The sequence below is a fragment of the Ostrinia furnacalis genome, unplaced genomic scaffold (genome assembly GCF_004193835.3).
Source record: "Ostrinia furnacalis isolate ACB-3 unplaced genomic scaffold, ASM419383v2 OfSCF0786, whole genome shotgun sequence".
Taxonomy (NCBI): domain Eukaryota; kingdom Metazoa; phylum Arthropoda; class Insecta; order Lepidoptera; family Crambidae; genus Ostrinia; species Ostrinia furnacalis.
The window spans coordinates 67,032-88,449 of NW_021131025.1; the positions used below are offsets into that span (position 1 = coordinate 67,032).

General features: G+C 41.7%; 2 protein-coding genes and 1 long non-coding RNA gene across 3 annotated transcripts; all 3 read right to left on the minus strand.

The window, feature by feature from the left end:
• Window positions 1-1,617: 1,617 nt before the first annotated feature.
• LOC114350125 (prolactin regulatory element-binding protein-like) lies at window positions 1,618-8,742 on the minus strand. The gene is made up of 5 exons (XM_028300780.1): window positions 8,548-8,742; window positions 7,789-7,919; window positions 6,546-6,765; window positions 3,288-3,447; window positions 1,618-1,998 (listed from the first exon to the last, which is right to left on the minus strand). Exons 1-5 carry the CDS (start codon window positions 8,740-8,742, stop codon window positions 1,913-1,915), a joined length of 792 nt encoding a protein of 263 aa, XP_028156581.1. The 3' UTR covers window positions 1,618-1,912.
• Window positions 8,743-8,926: 184 nt separating this feature from the next.
• LOC114350132 (uncharacterized) lies at window positions 8,927-16,357 on the minus strand. The gene is made up of 4 exons (XM_028300788.1): window positions 16,330-16,357; window positions 12,544-12,737; window positions 11,633-11,881; window positions 8,927-9,145 (listed from the first exon to the last, which is right to left on the minus strand). The coding sequence occupies exons 1-4, from the start codon at window positions 16,355-16,357 to the stop codon at window positions 8,927-8,929; spliced, it is 690 nt and encodes a 229-aa protein (XP_028156589.1).
• An 861-nt stretch (window positions 16,358-17,218) lies between these two features.
• LOC114350121 (uncharacterized) lies at window positions 17,219-20,581 on the minus strand. The gene is made up of 2 exons (XR_003655677.1): window positions 20,475-20,581; window positions 17,219-18,648 (listed from the first exon to the last, which is right to left on the minus strand). It is a non-coding gene; the product is annotated as an uncharacterized LOC114350121 (long non-coding RNA).
• Between the last annotated feature and the right edge of the window lie 837 nt (window positions 20,582-21,418).

The following is a 21,418-nucleotide window of genomic DNA, read 5'->3' on the forward strand; positions in this document are numbered from 1 at the left end:
ATCATTCATGGATAAGAAGTCCACTTTGATCTTATCCATGTGTGATCAAAGGACACCAAAGTGTCGCCTGGAGTCCACTTTGATCATCTGGGTGATCAAATCTAGATGATCAATGTGGAATAGCCCTTCAAAATATGCCTAGCGACACGTTTGGCAGCATTTCTTTCCTACACAACATAAGGTTAAACATTATATTGTATGCAACTCTTTGTATTTGCTTTGATAAAATATATTGGGCTTTATTCTATACGGCCATTTATGCTATCCCTTTCACTCCTAACAAAAAGTATAGAGATAGATAATAATTTATTAATTTCAAAGTGAAGAATTTTATCGACGTGAATATAAATGCTATTCAGAATTATAATAAATAAATACCACTTCGAGCATAATATACATTCCAGAAACAACTTATTGCTAAATTTTAAATATTGCTGTACAATTATAAAATAATAAATCAAGCAATATTCTTAATTGTCATCATTTTATAACATTCCGAATAAGTTAAAGACTTCATGTATTGAGCAAAATAAATACCTTTATACATATATTTTCATAATTTTACAACTATAACACATTTTCTTTGATTATAAATCTATCGCTAGTTTTTAGCAAAGGCATCTTTTGTCCTACAAAGTTGGCAAATCAGTACTTTTGTTGTGGCAAAGTTACATCATCTTACAATCACGAGTTTTGAAGTACTAACCTTTAAATATGAAGCCTAAAAGTTGCACCACCTTAATCGCAACCGTAACTATAACCGGTGTTTTTGTATGGAGTTTAACAGACATTTAACGTTTGTTATAGTTAATTTAAGATGTTGCAACCCAAGGTGAGAATCAACAAAGATAAAGCCCGGTCTGTGAGCACGTAGAATTTTGTCCAATGACCCCAAGCTACCCATCCTTGTCGCTCGCGCGTAATTATGTTGCTGTCGCGCTCGCACACTCACTGCGGGTGCCCGTCGCACAGTCGCGACACCAATAAAATTACGCGCGAGCGATAAGGATGGGTAGCTTAGGGTCATTGGACAAAATTCTACATGCTCACAGACCAGACTATAGTTAACTAACTCGCAGGCTTTCAACATCAGCACCTAAGCACGGGTTTGGGATTTTAATCTAGAAATGGGCAAGATTTTAAGATACATTATTTAACCAACAGATTTGAATCTGTACTTGAGTTTGAAAGAAGTTTTAAGCGTCGTTTCGGATTACGACTCATCTATCTATGGATGGATGCTTTTTGAACCGTTGGTTAACATCTTAAAATCAAGACCATTAAAGTCCTCTAAATATTCCTAACTGGCATAAAGGTAACATAGATTTCATGTTGTTTATTTGTGTCGTTAAACTCACATGTCAGATTATGAGATATTGATTTTTTTACTGTCGGTACGCCATAAATCTGCACTGGCGAGCAAAAGTATGGAATCAGAATCACCCTATTTGTTTCGAGCGATCATAAGAACTAAATGACAACTAAAAGATAAATAAAAATGGTGCCATTTTAAATTGATACCATAAATACATACATAGTCATTCAATTAAAATAGTAAGACACGGGTCTTAACGCGACGTTTATTAATGAGTTACATTATGTACTCACGGCTTGAGTTTCGGCTGCGATGCTGCAGCCGTGGTCACAAGCAGACTTAAATCTTATAATCTTATTTAAAATCTTATATCATAGTCATTCAGTTCTTAAATCGCTCGACCAAAACATAAGGGGTGATTCCATTTGCTCGTAAGTATATTATAATTTCACGTGACAATGACAAAGCTAGCTAAATTCGACGTCAACCGCGTAATGTTTACACAATTGCTGCTCTCAAGGCGACCCGTCCTTGCATTTCTCAGGAAACAATCTTCGCAGACAATAACAATATAATTAATTCAATAATATTTACAGGCTAAATGCCTAGGTACGAGCATAGCGTGAATGTACAAAATAGCACGAATATTATCAGGATGATCGCCACCCACGCCGGTATGGTTTCTGTGGAAGGGAAAAATCCAAAGTTAATACAGGTTCATGACAAAAAAATTAAGATAGTAAGACACGGGTCTTAACGCGACGTTTATAAATGAGTTACATTATGTACTCGCGGCTTTATAAACGTTGCTTTAAAACCCGTGTCTTACTACTTTAATTGAAATGGAACGCGAAAGTTTAAAATCTAATAAAAAAATTAAGAACGGACTGTCATGTCTGCTTACGTGCATGAGCACGAATTTTTGAAGATTAACATGAGACATATAAAAACAGATACTGGGCGAGGGCCTTTAAAGTTCAATGACATTCTGCCCCCGAGGCGATTTAATCAGAAGGAGTGCAGCAGTTGGCGGGGCGAATAACTTGCAGAGCTGATGGCCGTTGGGGAAGAAATGTTCGGCCCGGAAGGCGTACTGTGGGCAGGCCTCCTACTAAGTGGACCGACGATCTGGTAAAGGTCGCAGGAAGTACCTGGATGCGGGCAGCGCAGGACCAGTCGTTCTGGAAGTCCTTGGGGGAGGCCTTTGTTCAGCAGTATAGTCTGGTCTGCGAGCACGTAGAATTTTGTCCAATGACCCCAAGCTACCCATCCTTATCGCTCGCGCGTAATTATATTGCTGTCGCGACTGTGCGACAGGCGCCCGCAGTGAGTTCGCAGCAAAATTCTACGTGGTCACAGACCGGGCTTTAGACGTCATTCGGCTGAAACGAACAACTGCCCCCGAGAAATAAAGTGAGGCTAACCACGAGGGTCTTGTAGTGGCTGCATGTACTGTGACAAGTGGCGCTGTGACGGGGACTTACTGAGCGGCGGCAGACTGTGGACACAAAGACAGTTGTCCACAGTGATGGACAGCAGGGCTGCTTCGCTGCGGCTGACCAGGGGACCATACGGCTGGCCAGGGGACTTGCTAATGGACAGCAGATCCACCTTAGGCTGGTCAAGGGGGTCACGTATCTGTGACAGGGGACTTACTACGCGGCGGCAGACTGTGGACACAAAGACAGTTGTCGACGCTAATGGACAGCAGCGCGGCCTCGCTGCGGCTGGCCAGGGGACCATGCGGCTGGCCAGGCGACTTACTAATGGACAGCAGATCCGCTTAAGGCTAGCCAAGGGGGTTGCGTGTCTGTGACAGGGAACTTACTGCGCGGCGGCAGGCTGTGGACGCAGAGGCAGTTGTCGACGCTGATGGACAGCAGCGCGGCCTCGCTGCGGCTGGCCAGGGGACCATGCGGCTGGCCAGGGGACTTACTAATGGACAGCAGATCAGATAGGACAGGGGACTTACTGCGCGGCGGCAGGCTGTGGACACAAAGACAGTTGTCCACACTAATAGACAGCAGCGCGGCCTCGCTGCGGCTGGCGACCGGCGGCCCGTATCCGCGCACCGGCAGGAACTCCAGTCCTGTGACGAACATCATGTGCGCATTCTTCACGTGCAGCACTCGCTGTGGACAACAGACACAGATATAAATAAATAAATAGCCATGGACATTTTACACTACGCTTCTAGTCCCAAACTAAGCAAAGCTTGTACTATGGGTACTAGACAACGGTTATTATAAACATACTTAAATACTTTTTTTTTGTAAATACATACATCTAAGCTAATATATAAAAGGAGAAACTGACTTAGTGACAGATCAACGCACAGCCTAAACGGCTAAACGTAGGCACTTGAAATTTGGAATGGACGTAGCTTAGGTACCGTAGAGGTGCACTAAGAAAGGAATTCCCGAAATTCCCACGGGAACGGGAGTTAGCGGGAAAAAACATTTGTATGAAAAAATCTAAACCGCGTAAGATAGATGAAGGGGGTAAAACGGGATCCACGCGTACGAAGTCGCGGGCGGCCGCTAGTATTATACATAGTAACACCCAGACCCATCACAGAAATTAAAATTCATCATTTCAACTTCTGCCCGGCCGGGAATCAAACCCGGGACCTCTCGGCATAGTAGTCCGTTTCCGAACCACTAACTAAACCAAACGGCCGACATAGTCACAGTTGTCGTCACTTTCCACGGCGACGTAGTGTACTAAACGATTGCGCGTCTTTATACGCTTGGTGTACCAAAGTGTGTGGTGTGTCAAAGAGGTCACCCACTTATCGTCTTGACATGTTACTGCCAAGGCGCAGGTTTTCAGTGGGTGCCTTGTATGCAGGGGCAAAATAAATCTTAAAAATTATAAAGTATCTGTAAAAAATTGTAAGTAGGTATGCATGTACGCTACCGCTTCGTCGTTGACAGAGTTACATTGTTAGCTAAGAGTAGGCGCACACCGTTGATTTTTAGTTGGCCGATAGTTGGGCCCGATTTTATTTTGTATGAAGAATCGGCCAAATCGAATCGGCGTAGTGTGCGCACTCCCATACATGCCCATACTGATCAACTGCCCGACTAAACTATCGGCCAACTAAAAATCAACGGTGTGCGCCTACTCTAAATAGTTGCAAGCAGACGTACGTACGCCTACGCCAAACGTAATGAATATCAACGTCATCTGTGACTCATGCTTTATAATTAAGTTACTAGAAAGGAACCTGTTCATATAGCGATAGCTTGTTTTTCGAAAGAGAAAATAAGTAGCAAAACTCGATGAAAACACACGTGTTTTCACACACATCACGATGTGTAACGAACAACAAACTAATTAATTACTGCATTATTGCATTATTACTTAGTTCAAAAAAATTGTTCTGTCATAGGAGATAAGACACAAATTAATAAATTTGTATGTAAGCAGTAAAAACGTCTACTTAAAAAATATGATTTCATACAGTCTCGTAATAGAACGCATTTCACAAGTAAAAAGTTATAAACAAATTAATCATATCGGTGCCTCGTTCCAAAGGTCAGTGTTTACAAGTTAGACGACTTTGCAACTTCGCATCGACTTTCCTTATAGAGGCGATTCCCGCGGCCTTGCCTTGACCCCGAGCTAATACGCTTTTTATACATTTCGAATGTATAACTCTATTGTACAGTCTCTTGCTTAATTAATTAATTAGGTACATAATTTGATCACGACTTGGTATAGGAATTTCCGCAAGCCTTTACCATACAAAATAAATGAGAATGACGTTTTTAACAGCTCATAAAGTAGGTAGGGCCAACTAGCAGCGATACAAAAGGTCGATACGACTGTCGAATTGACAATATATTCTGTCTCTTCCCATCTTGTGTATTTGTCGTAAGGTCTCGTTCTCCCGCCAAAATATGTCAAAGTCAGACGGGTTCACCCATGACGCTTCTCGTTGGCCGTACTTTAGGTGAATCAACGATTTATTGAAGATCGCGGGTAACACCTGGATACGTCGATACGTGCAGCGCAGGACGGGTCAATGTGGAAAATGTGGAAATCCTTAGGGAACACCTTTGTGCAGGAGTGGACAAAAGCCATTCTTTTGATTGAAAGCCTCTCTCCTAGCAGGTTTTGATCCGAGCAATCCGAGCGTCATTATTGTGTGTGCGTGAGCACTCATGTACCTATAGTTAACGTGTACCGATAACATTCAAACATTAGCGGAAGAATGGTGGGGCGCGTCTTCGTGGATGAAACGATCTATACTAATGTTACCTGTAGACTGGAGTTTCGTCCGAAATCCGTTCTTAACAAATCTCTACACCCTATAAGGAACCTACCTGCCAGATTATACGAAAACAAAACACGCGCGGCCGGTTTAATCTACAAAGGATTCACGAGCGAGTAGTGAGTGACGTACGCGCGCGTAATCTTCACCCATTGTAAAGAAATATTCGCTATAGAAAGAAGAAAAAGTATGCGTGTGGTGCGCTAGATAGCGACACAGGAGCTTCTTNGACAGGGAACTTACTGCGCGGCGGCAGGCTGTGGACGCAGAGGCAGTTGTCGACGCTGATGGACAGCAGCGCGGCCTCGCTGCGGCTGGCCAGGGGACCATGCGGCTGGCCAGGGGACTTACTAATGGACAGCAGATCAGATAGGACAGGGNGTCAACGGGCTTGCAGTGGTGACCGTGCGGTACCCGCGACACTCTTAGGGGGCTTTTGTCCTAGCTAGCTTCTTTGCGTGCCAAACGGGGACCCCTTTGTCCAACAGTGGACGTCTTTGGTTGGAACTTGGCCCCTAATGTGCGTTTGTGCCTAACACGGTCCATAACATTGGTCCCATGTACATTGTAACTTTGTTTCTTTTTTATTTAAGTACTAGCGGCCGTCTGTGACTTTGTACGCGCGGAGTCCTTTTTACCCCCTTAAGGGATGGAGTTTCGTCCGAAATCCGTTCTTAACGAATCCCTACACCCTATAAGGAACCTACCTGCCAGATTATACGAAAACAAAACACGCGCGGCGGGTTTAATCTACAAAGGATTCACGAGCGACGTACGCGCGCGTAGCCTTCACCCTATGTAAAGAAATTTTCGCTATAGAAAGAAGAAAAAGTATGCGTGTGGTGCGCTAGATAGCGACACAGTATCTCCTTGTAGCAGTCAGCCCTAAACTAGTGAATCAAGTTCGTGCCTGTAAACAAAAACGTACAAAAACACGTCTCAACAACTCACCTGCAGACTGAAGGCGACGTAGATGTCGACGGAGCCGCTGAACATGGTGCCGACGCCGACGAACCGGCCGTCGTCGCGCACGGCGAGCGCCGAGAGCGACTCGGGCGCGAACGCCGCGCGGCGCAGCGAGCCCGAGCGCGTCCACAGCTGCAGCAGGCCCTTCTGCTTGCCCGAGCGCGGCGCGGGCTCGCGATGCTGACCGTGCGGTACCCGCGACACTCTTAGAGAAGGCCTTTGTCCAGCGGTGAACAAAAGTCACTCTTTTGGGTGCAAGCCTCCTTTCTCCTAGCTCCTAATTTGCGTGCCAAACGGGTCCCCTTTGTCCAACAGTGGACGTCTTTGGTTGGAACTTAGAAGCCCCTCTCTCCTAGACCCTAATTTGCGTTTGTGCCCAACTGGGTCAAAAATACTGGTCGCATCTACTTTGTAACTTTGTGTCTTTTGTATTTAAGTATAAGTACTAGCGGCCGCCTTTTTGCCCCCTTAGGGTTGGTGTTTCGTAAATTTCGTTCTTAGTGGACGTCTACACCCTATAAGGAACCTACCTGCCAGATTATACGAAAACAAAACACACGCGGCGGGTTTAATCTACAAAGGATTCACGAGCGAGTAGTGAGTGACGTAAGTAGTATGGAATTGGGCATTCTAGATCACTGTCGCTCGTCGCTAACGCTGCTCGCTCCAGATGATCTAGAATTGCCCAATTCCATACTACTCATTAGCAACGCAACGCATAGCGCGCTCGACCTCGCACCGCGCAGCGCACCTGCTTTCGGAAACGAGAACCACAAAAAAATTTACAATCGTTGTTAATACATTACCCACATGAAATACAACTTACTGATAACACTTCAGCATGCTGATCTGTTACCATGCCATTATTCGAAGCTGGCTTCGCATACTCGAGTAAATAATATAGTTATCTAATTATTTAATGTGTAATGGATAAATTTATATTGAAATAACACGGCCCCCGCCACTGTCGTCGACTTGTTGCGTCACACGCATCGAAACGAGCGCCGGAAATAACGCTGCTGACACTGCGACAAAAGTAACTATTGTTTGTGCCTTATGCACTCGTTTCTGATGTTTTAATTAAATTGATATTTTAACATATAAATTACAATAATATAATAAGAAATTATAATAAATCTTTGGACAATTTCACAAAGTGCCAGCTAACCTCAAAGTAAGCAACTTAATGCTTGTGTTATGGTGCTACATGGTGCCGACGCCGACGAACCGGCCGTCGTCGCGCACGGCGAGCGCCGAGAGCGACTCGGGCGCGCACGCCGCGCGGCGCAGCGAGCCCGAGCGCGTCCACAGCTGCAGCAGGCCCTTCTGCTGCCCGAGCGCGGCGGCGGGCTCGCGATGCTGACCGTGCGGTACCCGCGACACTCTTAGGGGGCTTTTGTCCTAGCTAGCTTCTTTGTGCAAACGGGTCCCCTTTGTCCAATAGTGGACTGTCTTTAGTAAACTTGGAAACCCCCTCCTCTAGCACCTAATTTGCGTTTGTGTCTAACAAGGTTCAAAACACTGGTCGCATCTACTTTGTAACTTTGTGTCTTTTGTATTTAAGTACTAGCGGCCACCCGTCTTTTTGCCCCCTTAGGGTTGGAGTTTCGTAAAATTCGTTCTTAGTGGACGTCTACACCCTATAAGGAACCTACCTGCCAGATTATACGAAAACAAAACATGCGCGGCGGGTTTAATCTAAAAAGTATACACGAGCGAGTAGTGAGTGACATACGCGCGCGTAGTCATCACCCATTGTAAAGAAATATTCGATATAGAAAGAAGAAAAAGTGTGCGTGTGGTGCGCTAGATGGCGACACAGTAGCTTCTTGTAGCAGTCAGCCCTAGACTAGAAAGAAAGAAAGAAAGAAAGAAAAAATGTTTATTCAGTATCATCGACAATACACTTACAATACTTAAAAAAGACTAGTGAATCAAGTTCGTGCCTGTAACCAAAAACGTACAAAAACACGTCTCAACGCCTCACCTGCAGACTGAAGGCGACGTAGATGTCGACGGAGCCGCTGAACATGGTGCCGACGCCGACGAACCGGCCGTCGTCGCGCACGGCGAGCGCCGAGAGCGACTCGGGCGCGCACGCCGCGCGGCGCAGCGAGCCCGAGCGCGTCCACAGCTGCAGCAGGCCCTTCTGCTGCCCGAGCGCGGCGNTGCCCAATTCCATACTACTGACGTACGCGCGCGTAGCCTTCACCCTATGTAAAGAAAAAATCGCTATAGAAAGAAGAAAGAGTACGCGTGTGGTGCGCTAGATGGCGACACAGGAGCTTCTTGTAGCATTCAGCCCTATCGCAATTGACTGATGAATCAAGCTCGTGCCTGTAAACAAAAACTTACAAAAACACGTCTCAACGCCTCACCTGCAGACTGAAGGCGACGTAGATGTCGACGGAGCCGCTGAACATGGTGCCGACGCCGACGAACCGGCCGTCGTCGCGCACGGCGAGCGCCGAGAGCGACTCGGGCGCGCACGCCGCGCGGCGCAGCGAGCCCGAGCGCGTCCACAGCTGCAGCAGGCCCTTCTGCTTCGGCGGGCTCAAGATGGTGACCGTGCGGTACCCGCGACACTCTTAGGGGAGGCCTTTGTCCTAGCTAGCTTCTTTGCGTGCCAAACGGGGACCCCTTTGTCCAATAGTGGATGATTTTGGTTAAAACACGGAAGCCGCTCTCTCCTAGCCCGTAATTTGCATTTGTTCCCAACAGAGTCCAAAACACTATAATTTGTATCTTTTCTATTAAAGTACTTGCGGCCGCCTACGCGTGGAGTCCTTTTCATCCCCTTAGGGGTGGAGTTTCGTAAAATCCGTTCTTAGTGGACGTCTACACCCTATAAGGAACCTACCTGCCAAATTTCAAGTGTGTAGGTGTTATATTTTCTGAGGTTTCGTGATCAATCAATGAGTGGTATTTCGTGTAATTCAGTAAGGCTGCTTTCACATTAGGGCGTGAGAAGCGCGACAGTGCTGTTTTTATGATGTGAAGGCATGCATCCGCTGTCACTAGGGCATGCAAAAACCGAGCGGTTTGGAAAAACCGGTTGTTTCGGTTTTTATTTTTAAAAACCGAACTAAACCGGTTTTTTCGGGTTTTTCGGGTCGACTGTTTGTAAGTAAATAAAAATGCTGCAAATTATCATCTATCATCCTTCATTATATCATTACTAGATCTCATTTTGTAACTCGTATCACTTATATACTGGAAAATGGCACAAATCAAGTCTACCTCGACGTGTATTGCCAACATCATCAAAAAAGAAGAAGAACATTTGGTCATAGTTATGCCAGGCCTGTTCATCTCCGCGAGTTTACATCGAAAACAAAACACGCACGATGGCCCACCTACAGGATACTATTCGACAAGGCCTCACATACGAGCGAACATTGCCTCACGCACGCGTATTCTTGTGTATGCTGGAAGACAATAAAGAAAATGGTGTACTAAATGCTGTGCAGTATTTAACTGCCTAATTAATAATAAAAACACAATGTACTTTTTTAAGTTGCCTCAAGACTAATATTATTCATGATAATTCATGTATTTCTTCCGCCATTTTCCGCAGTTTGGCACATCACGTCACATCATTTTACCGAAGTCAGCCCTATAGCTTCGGCGCAGTGCCGATCACTGACGTTTGTCAACAAAATGGTGCTTGACTCCTTGAGACAGGCTAAATTACACCATATTGTTAATGACATTGAGCATACATTTTTTTAAATACCTTCGCGAAGTAAAACTTCTGTACGTAGTACTTATTATTATTCTGTGGTTATGCTTAATTAAATAATATGTAAGTTGACACTGACAGAGACTAGCAAAGCAAAAATAATGGCGGCAATGGTCAAATACAAAGCGCGTTCCATTTTGCGCCCGCGCGCTTATAGCTTTAGCTAGTTCAATACCATAGCCATAGACTATACTCTACTCATTCACATTGCATTACAATAATTGTTTTTATTGATATGACTAAAGAAGCATGTTCTTGTATGAGTTATTAAATTACTAGCTGACCCGGCGAACTTTGTTCCGCCTTAATGGCAATAAATAAGCAGGCTTTTTTTTTATTTCGAACGGGATAAAAAGTATCCTATGTCCTTCTCCTGGCTCTAAACTACCTCCCTGACAATTTTCAGCTAAATCGGTTCAGCCGTTCTTGAGTTATAAGTGGAGTAACTAACACGACTTTCTTTTATATACAGTGTGAGTCACGTTAAAGTGTACATATGAAAATAAATGAAACTAGACCTATTTTTATCGACAAAAAAGAGGTCAAAAAATTTTTGAGATTTTTTTTTAATTTTTTATAGAATTTGTGATAGGGATAGAGACATGCGATTTTTGGTTTTACAAAGATAATACGATAGAAAATAATAGAAAGTAATAAAAACCACCGGTTATACGGGCATTTTTTGGAGAAATTTATCAAATAACCAAAAAAACACGAATTTTTAAGCAGATTTTTTTCAAAAAGTATCATTTTTTATTATTTGTTGGCATTTTTTGTGTATTTTATGTATTATTTTAGTATTGCTTGTTATTTTTCATTATTACTGTTTTTATTTTATCAAGATATACCGCTTAGTTTAAAAGTTATTACGTTTTCTTTACAACAAGTAATTGGAATAAAAAAATTCTATAAAAAATTGAAAAAAAATCTCAAAAAATTTTTGACCTCTTTTTTGTCGATAAAAATAGGTCTAGTTTCATCTATTTTCATATGTACACTTTAACGTGACTCACACTGTATATAGATCTAAAATCGTAGAAGAAAAACCGAAATAACCGAAAAACCCGGATTTATAACTGACAAAAACCGAGTTCCAAATTGTGTCGGTTATCCGGTTTTTCGGTTATCCGGTTAACCGGTTTGCATGCCCTAGCTGTCACATAGTATGAAATTATCCGCAGCGCGTCTGTCGCGCGTTTGTCGCGCTGCTAAGTCGCTTAAACGTGAAAGCGCTCTAATTGAAAAACGTACAAAAAATACTTCAGTTGACTAGTGAATCAAGTTCGTACCTGTAACCAAAAACATACAAAAATACGTCTCAACGCCTCACCTGCAGACTGAAGGCGACGTAGATGTCGACGGAGCCGCTGAACATGGTGCCGACGCCGACGAACCGGCCGTCGTCGCGCACGGCGAGCGCCGAGAGCGACTCGAGCGCGCACGCCGCGCGGCGCAGCGAGCCCGAGCGCGTCCACAGCTGCAGCAGGCCCTTCTGCTGCCCGAGCGCGGCGCGGGCTCGCGATGCTGACCGTGCGGTGCCCGCGACACTTAGGGGAGGCCTTTTTGTCCTAGCTAGCTTCTTTGTGCAAACGGGTCCCCTTTGTCCAACAGTGGACTATATTTGGTGAACTAGGAAGCCCCTTCTCCTAGAGCGCGCTCTACACTCGCGGCGCGAAAGGCCGCGAANCCCCTTGGTTCGAACTTGGCCCCTAATGTGCGTTTGTGCACAACAAGGTCCAAGACACTGGTCCCATCTACTTTGTATCTTTTGTATTAAAGTACTAGCGATCGTCCCGTTTGTGACCTTGTACGCGTGGAGTAATTTTTACCATCTTAGGGGTGGAGTTTCGTAAAATCCGTCCTTAGCGGATGTCTACACCCTTTAAGGAACCTAAATACTTACCAAATTTGAAGTTTCTAGGTGTTTTTGTATCCGAGGTTTCGTGATTAATCAGTGAGAGGTATTTCGTATAATTCAGTAAGGCTGCTTTCACATTAGGGCTTGAGAAGCACGACAGCAGCGCGGCAGCGGCGCGTTTTTATAATGTGAAGGCAGGCATCCGCTGTCACATAGTATGAAATTATCCGCAGCGCGTCTGTCGCGCGTTTGTCGCGCTGCTAATGACGCCTAAATGTGAAAGCGCTCTAATTGAAAAACGTACAAAAAATACGTCAGTTGACTAATGAATCAAGTTCGTATCTGTAACCAAAAACGTACAAAAACACGTCTCAACGCCTCACCTGCAGACTGAAGGCGACGTAGATGTCGACGGAGCCGCTGAACATGGTGCCGACGCCGACGAACCGGCCGTCGTCGCGCACGGCGAGCGCCGAGAGCGACTCGGGCGCGCACGCCGCGCGGCGCAGCGAGCCCGAGCGCGTCCACAGCTGCAGCAGGCCCTTCTGCTGCCCGAGCGCGGCGCGGGCTCGCGATGCTGACCGTGCGGTACCCGCGACACAATTTTTTTTCTAACTAATTTTTTAACATATTTAAGTCAAGTTATACGTTCTTCTAAATGTTCACTATTAAAAACCAAAAAACATTTCATTCTTAAATAATCAAACATCGGAAATCAATCACCGGTAATTTTTTGGGTATTCATAGCACCGTTGCTCTAGAAGAGATGCCCACCGCCCTCTAGCGAGAGGAAAAAACCACTGAAGAACACTAATGATAATGACTACGACTTAGGTTGTACACCCTTGAGATGAATTTTAAATTTTACTGTCTTTAAATTTAAATCATAATTGTCATTTTTATGAATAAAGATATGAAGAAAAATTGGGTGCATTTTTTTATATAATTTTTTCGAAAACTTATCGATACATCTATGTGAACTGTACGAAACATACCCATCACTAGTCACATTCGTTTGACAGCCGTCATTCTAATCAAGCTATATTGGATAGACTATAGTTGAGAATACAATCTATGGACGACAAGTGACAGTTAACGTCAAACAGTGAAATAGAGATTAAAAATCGAGGTGTATCACAAATAGGTGGCGCCACCTCCAAACTAAACTGTCAAATTTATTAAACTTTTTGAGTATTTGAAACAGCCTCAATTTTTAATCGGATCTAAAAGCTTTCAATTACAATCTGTATTAGCCCCAAAATTAACGGTGTTATGTCATTAATTACTGCATGTATCATTAATGATACATTCATAGCTGGGCACCGTTAATCAAATAGTTAACTTCGTTAATCGTTAAACCGTTAATAAAAAAATTAACTTCGTTAAACGTTAAAACGTTACATTTAGCAAGATTTAACGCAAGTTAACGTTAATCGTTAATCCGTTAACACACGATAATAAAACGAAAAAACCGGCCAAGTGCGTGTCGGACTCACGCACAAAGGGTTCCGTACCATTGATTTATGAAATTATTATTTTTTTTAATTTAAGTTATTTGTATGAAAGACTAGCTTTCCGCCCGCGGCTTCGCCCGCGTGGAATTTTGTCTGTCATACAAAAACTTTATCGCGCGCGTCCCTAACTATCCTATGTTCTTTCCCGGGACTCAAACTGTCTCTATGCCAAATTTCATCAAAATCGGTTGCGAGGTTTAAGCGGGAAAGCGTAACAGACAGACAGACAGACAGACAGACAGACAGACAGACAGACAGACAGACAGATAATATTAGTTGGGATTACGCGGTAATAAGCGGTTTACGATTTACGAGGTATTAAAAAAAACTACTTACTAGATCTCGTTCAAAACAATTTTCGTTGGTAGGTAGTTTTTATAGTAATGGGTCGTTCCACCGGCCAAGAAATCACGTGTCCGTGGCCAAAAAGTACCCGAATATCATAATATTTTAGTAACAAATATTATTATCTAATAGTATAACTTTGGTTCTTGTTGTTAAACCACAGAGATAGTTAATAATAGTTAATTAAGTAATAAAAAAAAATCGTAAGTCGTCAAAAATTCTACTAGGTGGACCGACGATCTGGTAAAGGTCGCGGGAAGAGCCTGGATGCGGGCAGCGCAGGACCGTTGGACGTCATTTGGCTGAAACGAACGAACGAACGTCAAAAATTGATTACCACGACGTGTCCGCGCTCCGGATTTCAGAACAAATTTGCTCGTATAAATTAATCCGTTATTATTACCGCTTTCAAAGCTTATGTAATCGATTACTGATTAAATAGACATTGATAAAATATATACGGTATAAAAATATCACTAAAAGGTTTTGTAAAATAATTATTTGAAGTTGTGTCCGAGCGTTAACCGTGATTACCCCGACACGTCGCTAATGTGCGCCTACGTCCCTTGCAAAGCAATTTAGAAACGAGCTCTATCCTCCCCCGTGAACCTTTAGTGGTGGCCTGCGTGCCGAGGTGACCGGTAATGCAACTCGTCGCAGAATTTCGGAGTTATCGAGATAAGAATATGATTACCCCGACCTTGGTTCAGTGCACGATCGATTACTCTATCCTGTTTTTTTAGGTTTCTTTACATGGAAAGTTCTTGAGAATGTACAGGAATAATGGTCAATGTAACCGCATTTTTGTGTATTAAAACATATGGGATTCAACTTACAGATTGGGTTCTGGAAGCCTGAACGTACTTGTCAGAACGCGTTTTTCTAGTGTTTTTCAGCGTGCCTGCTGTATCTTTTTGGTAAATAGTAGGTACTGGATTAACGATTAACGGACTTAGGATAATTTAACGGAAGTTAACGAGTCCGTTAACATTTTTTAAAGTTAACTTAAAAGTTAATCCGTTAATAGAAATGTTAACTTCGTTAATTAACGATTAACGGATTAACGAGTTAACGCCCAGCTATGGATACATTATACATTATTGACAGTTGAGATGTGTAAAAAAATACGTCAACGTCAAAATGACACAACACCAGTATTAATAAAAATTTGCTAGCCATCTAGGTACACATACTTGGGTTCCTGTTCTATTTCTACACACATTCATATGAAAATAACTTTTTTGCCTCGTATTTTAGTTCCTCGTACAATAAAGGTACATAAATAACATATTTATATACAAGTTTCAATCGAACTTATCCTTCTAATATCAGGTGCGATGAGAATCGTGATTTTTTCCATTCATATAACATCATCTTATTTAACATCGAGTGTGATTGCAGTCAAATATTTGCTTTTTTTCTGCGTAAAAAAATGTGTCAAAATGTATAATGTAACAGATTTTTACCGAATGCCGATTTTGATGGGACTTTAACTGAAATTACCCAAAACACAATCGTTTATGAATACATTAGTACATTCACTTTAGCAATTACGGAGTTTATTGAGAGAACTTCAATTTGTCTAGATAAAAACTAGCATATTTTTTTAGATTAATATGGATTCACATCGCACCTTTAAAGCCTCATAACCTTTCCCACTCCAAATATAAACTTTTACAATCGAACGCAAACGTCAATTTTTACAATTATTTATTCACAAAAAAATGTTTCTTACAATATAGGTACAAGTCAATTTTAAAAATGAAAACTTGAATTATAATTTGCTTGCAATAATAAAACACATTTTTTTAAATTACATTTCTTAGCAATTTTTTTCAATTCACAATACATAAAACACAGAAAAAAGTAAAACTGTTTCACTTAACGCTTTTTTTTATTTTCATCATTTTGGTTAAATGACAATTACTGGTTGACAACAAAGTATCTCATGTCAATTTTTTATGTTGTGTATTTTTGTTACATATTTGTGTACTTTATCCTTTTTTGAGTGTATCCCCTTTATCAACCATTTGCTTGCTCTAAGCAACATAATAAATGAGGTGTTAAAACTTTAAAAAAGTACACAGTTCTTAAAAAATCTGTGTACTTTTAAAAATAATGACAACAGAAGAAACAGATAACACACTGATCAATTATTTTGGAAACGTTCTTTGATCATAATCACAATCTTTTGCATTTTACGTCCCCTAGACATAACTAAGCGGCTTTCAAACAATAACCACCTTTATCACCATACGTATTAAATACAAAATGATAAGTCAACAGACTAAACCTTTAAAGAGTACACACCGGCTTTTAAAAAATTCACTATCAACATTTTTAAGACTTTTGAAAGCCCATGTATATTCTTACCAGTCAGCGTCAAATAGTCCGTGACACCTAAAGTGGCCAAAAAGATCGCAACACGTCTTTGTTCCAATGAGGGCTATCGTTTTAGCGCTCACCAGTTTGCGCCACTGTAGAGTAAGGTCCTGTCACTTGCTAGTAGCGAAGACACAGTGGCGCCGACTGTGAGCGCGAAAGTGGTAGGAAGACTATCGCATTTGCACTCATCAAGATGGCGCTCCTGTAGAGTAAGGTCCTGTCAATCGCCAGGGGTGCCAACTGTTAAGTATAAAAACGATAGCCCTCATTGGAATAAGGTTGTGTTGTCAGCTTTATGGCCACTTTGGGTGTCACGAACTATTCGACGCTGACTGTACATACGATAGCACATAAACTTAACATTGTAGCATCTTATTTAATTGTAATAGATGTCATTTTTCATCAAAACTTTACACTTTGCTGTGCTGTCCAAAAAAACATACAAAAAACCTCTTTGTAAGACTCCCAAGTACTTCGTTCTTTACGATCAACATTTTTTTCTATTTTTATTATTTATTTATTTATATTTATTGATTAGTAAGGCTGACGTATGTACAGGCTCTTAAATCTATGACAGATGTCAAACATTTGAGTGGGCAACTAAATCCAGATTCTTTTCATAGATGGCGCTATAGTATAAGTTTAGTTTTTGCCAAGATTTTTATCTTCTGTTTAACTCCCACATTTTTCTCTTCATAGAAACCTTTTTTTTTGGTTTTAGCTTCAAAGAAATAAAATCGATCAAGAGATTTGCTTAGAATTTTAACACAAAAAATATTATCCTACCAAAGTCTTTGTTTTCTTTTCGTTTTTCCAGTTTTCTTCGTTTCACTTTCTTACTAAAGTACATTAAATGCATTTTTTGTTTGACAAGTAGCCTTTTTATATTTTAGTTAATTTTACTTCTCTTTCTCCAAGCATCAACGAAATACATTTTGTCAAAGTACCCTCATAATTTTATATTTACAACTACCCCCTTAAGTTCTACAATACAACATCCCTGTACATACCTCCATAATTTTTATGTGATGGTAGCCCAATATCACAGTAGCCTCCCACAATATTTCTATAGATTCAACCATAAACGTTGGAAGAAGAAAAAGTCGCCCACTCAAATGTCTACCACATTTACTTGAAAGGTGACCATATGGTTGTCAACTACATCTATTATAGGCATAGACAAAGACTCAGCCAATATGGCCATTGGTCATTTGTTTAAACCACAGACAACTTTACCCGGTCAAAAGTTATTCGGACTTGCATACTGAGGGATTCGTACTCTTTTTCTTCCATTATTTACCTAAAATATCAGTTTTTGAAACCAAATGAACATTGGTTTAGCCAAATTCAAAAACAAACATAACTTTGTAGTTGGAAGACACGTCCTCCCATACTGGCCAACTGCAAACATTAGTTTGTAATAGCAAAATTGCCTATCCCTTCTTAATTTTAAGACACTTACGTCATAGCTACGTAAATTAGTTGCATGTGGTTTTAAAACATTGATTTATTAGACCAATCACCAAATTTTTGGCCAAATCACTGTCAAATATTGACATAAACGTAACCAATATGGCTACCCTAAAGAGGGCAACACAGAAGCCCTGTCGTTCGAAAATTCGTATGTTCCCAATGTTCCCACCACATCGATAAACCCTAAACGCGTTAACTTAAAATAATGACTATTTTAAAAATGCTTTTTTTACGCTTTAAAAGTGTTGCACAATTTTAAAGAACTTGACTTTTTCATGTATGGATGGACGTTATATTTTTCCAATAGGTACGTTGCCAACATACTATGATCCCATTCCATACTATACGTTAAACCTGATTTTGAACGAAATCCAATTTTAATTGTAGTTTGTAATACGTTTAAAAACTATTCTAAAATCATTAACCACAATTTCGTTCAAAACTTATAATTTTATAAGTTATTTCAATTTTGAATTTTATTTCGTTGAAATACTACTCGACACTAACGGAAAAACATTTCGTTTCATTTGCATATTCCTTTTTTTAACTGGGAAAAAATCGTCTTTACGCAAAATAATCCACAGTTCTATAGCAGCAACTTAAATAGCTCTTATAAAGCGCACAGTCACTAAGCTCTCAACACTTTGTCACTTCATTTCACTTTTATATCACTGCAACACGACAGGGTTTATCAATATCTTGCGGCCACAAATGGCCGGTGATGCAATCCGACGGCGCTCGCCGATCAACACACTGTGATTTGCGATGGACCTGATGAAAAATGAATGGTTTAGCTATAGTTTCTTATATGAAAGCTTAAATAGTGAAAATTATTATTAACACTAATAAAATAAAACTTAAAAAACTGTTACGTTTTAACCCATTAAACAGCTTTTGTTGCACAAATGAATGCCTTTATAGTAACTGCAGTGGCTTTTTCGTAGCCATACAGTTACTTCATAACAGCTGAACACCGTAGCATTGTAGTATTTATTTACAGTTGAATCCACAGTTATTTGATAACTGACGTTGGCTAGTAACCGCACAAAGGCTTTATACCAGCTATTTTTGTATAGTAGCTTTTTAGTAACTATACAGTTTACAGCTGCTCAGACGCAGCTGTAAAATGACTAATAGCTGTACAAAGGCTATATAACAGCTGTATAAAAGCTGTACAATAGTTTTACACTGTCGTAACTGTTGCACACTCACCTGCGGCTCATATAATATTGCAGCAGCGGCAGTACCGCGGGCGCGCGGCAGCAGCCACGTGCAGTAGCTAGTGGCTTTATATTAGCTGTATAAGTGACTAAACCAGCTGCTAAGTATCTAGTATCCTTATAGTACCTGCATCGGATCTCCATAGCTGCTAAATTGTCTAGTAGCTGTTTAGTGGCTAGTGAAGTGTACAGAGGTCTTATATTGGCTGTACAACAGCTGTCATCATCATCATTTCAGCCATAGGACGTCCACCGCTGAACATAGGCCTCCCTCAATGCTTTCCATGTTGATCGATTGGTAGCGGCCTGCGTCCAGCGCTTCCCTGCTACCTTTACGATGTCGTCGGTCCACCTTGTGGGTGGACGTCCCACGCTGCGTTTTCCGGTACGCGGCCTCCATTCCAGAACCTTGCTGCCCCATCGGCCGTCAGTTCTACGTACTATGTGCCCTGCCCATTGTCACTTCAGCTTGTTGATCCGTCGGGCTATGTCAGCGACTTTAGTTCGTTTACGGATCTCTTCATTTCTGATTCGATCTCGCTGCATATCAACATAACATCTGCATAACAGCTGTATATCAGTATAAATGTCGCACACTCACCCGCGGCTCATATAATATTGCAGCAGCGGCAGAACCAATGTCTTGGTAGAAGCTAGTAGCTATATTAGCTGTACAACAGCTGTATATGTACACTCACCCGCGGCTCATATAATATTGCAGCAGCGGCAGAACCAATGTCTTGGTAGAAGCTAGTAGCTATATTAGCTGTACAACAGCTGTATATGTACACTCACCCGCGGCTCATATAATATTGCAGCAGCGGCAGAACCAATGTCTTGGTAGAAGCTAGTAGCTATATTAGCTGTACAACAGCTGTATATGTACACTCACCCGCGGCTCATATAATATTGCAGCAGCGGCAGAACCAATGTCTTGGTAGAAGCTAGTAGCTATATTAGCTGTACAACAGCTGTATATGTACACTCACCCGCGGCTCATATAATATTGCAGCAGCGGCAGAACCAATGTCTTGGTAGAAGCTAGTAGCTATATTAGCTGTACAACAGCTGTATATGTACACTCACCCGCGGCTCATATAATATTGCAGCAGCGGCAGAACCAATGTCTTGGTAGAAGCTAGTAGCTATATTAGCTGTACAACAGCTGTATATGTACACTCACCCGCGGCTCATATAATATTGCAGCAGCGGCAGAACCAATGTCTTGGTAGAAGCTAGTAGCTATATTAGCTGTACAACAGCTGTATATGTACACTCACCCGCGGCTCATATAATATTGCAGCAGCGGCAGAACCAATGTCTTGGTAGAAGCTAGTAGCTATATTAGCTGTACAACAGCTGTATATGTACACTCACCCGCGGCTCATATAATATTGCAGCAGCGGCAGTACCGCGGGCGCGCGGCGCCGGCGACGGGCGGCGTGACGGGAGCGAAGTAAGCGTGTACCTTTATATTCGGCAGGTGGTTCTGTGGGTGAAACATTAAAGATAAATATTTAGCTTAGCTCATTGGTTCCCAAACTAATTTGAGACGCGCCCCCTTTCGACCATACAAAAAATTCCGCCCCCTCCTCCAGTCAAGATTATTTATTGGTCGTATCGAGCGGTCTGGAATGCATTCTCTCAGCGGTCGCAGGTTTTTTATACTTAAGTACACAAATGGCCCGTGCCCCCATTTATAGGTCTTTACGCCTCCCTGGGGGGCGCGCCCCCACTTTGGGAATCAATGGATTAGTTAAAAGGTTTAACGGGAATTAAATAATCTGTCCAAACGTATGACAACCATTTATTTATTTATTACTTCATTGGGCAATAAGACCTTGATACTTGACTTTAATCTATATATATAAAAGAAAGTCGTGTTAGTTACTTCGCTTATAACTCAAGAACGGCTGAACCGATTTAGCTGAAAATTGTCCGGGAGGTAGTTTAGAGCCAGGAGAAGGACATAGGATAATTTTTTATCCCGTTCGAAATTAAAAAAAAGTCTGCTTATTTATTGCCATTAAGGCGGAACAAAGTTCGCGGGGTCAGCTAGTACTTTATAAAATACCTACAACAATTTTAGAATAGAATTTTATTTATTGCTTTTTTTGTGTACGTTTTACGTTTGCAATAAAAGCGGTAATGAGTAGTTTTTAGCACAGAAAATGGCGTTACAAAAAAGAATTGTCCCAAGTCCTATATAACCAGAATCACAGTTTGACCTCATATGGAACTCAACCAGTGAAGTTTGAATAGTCCCGTGCATAGTTTACTATATCAATCAAAAAATATTCTGAGTTCGAAATATAAGATCG

Excerpts from the sequence above, each read along its gene's own strand:
- LOC114350132 (XM_028300788.1), bottom strand. The coding sequence starts at position 16,357 with ATGTTGATAGTGAATTTTTTAAAAGCCG. Across the intron at positions 11,882-12,543 it reads ACGTCGCCTTCAGTCTGCAG|AAGCTAGCTAGGACAAAAAG; the intron begins GTGAGGCGTTGA and ends GTTTGCACAAAG. Across the intron at positions 9,146-11,632 it reads ACGTCGCCTTCAGTCTGCAG|TGTCGCGGGTACCGCACGGT; the intron begins GTGAGGCGTTGA and ends CTCCCCTAAGAG.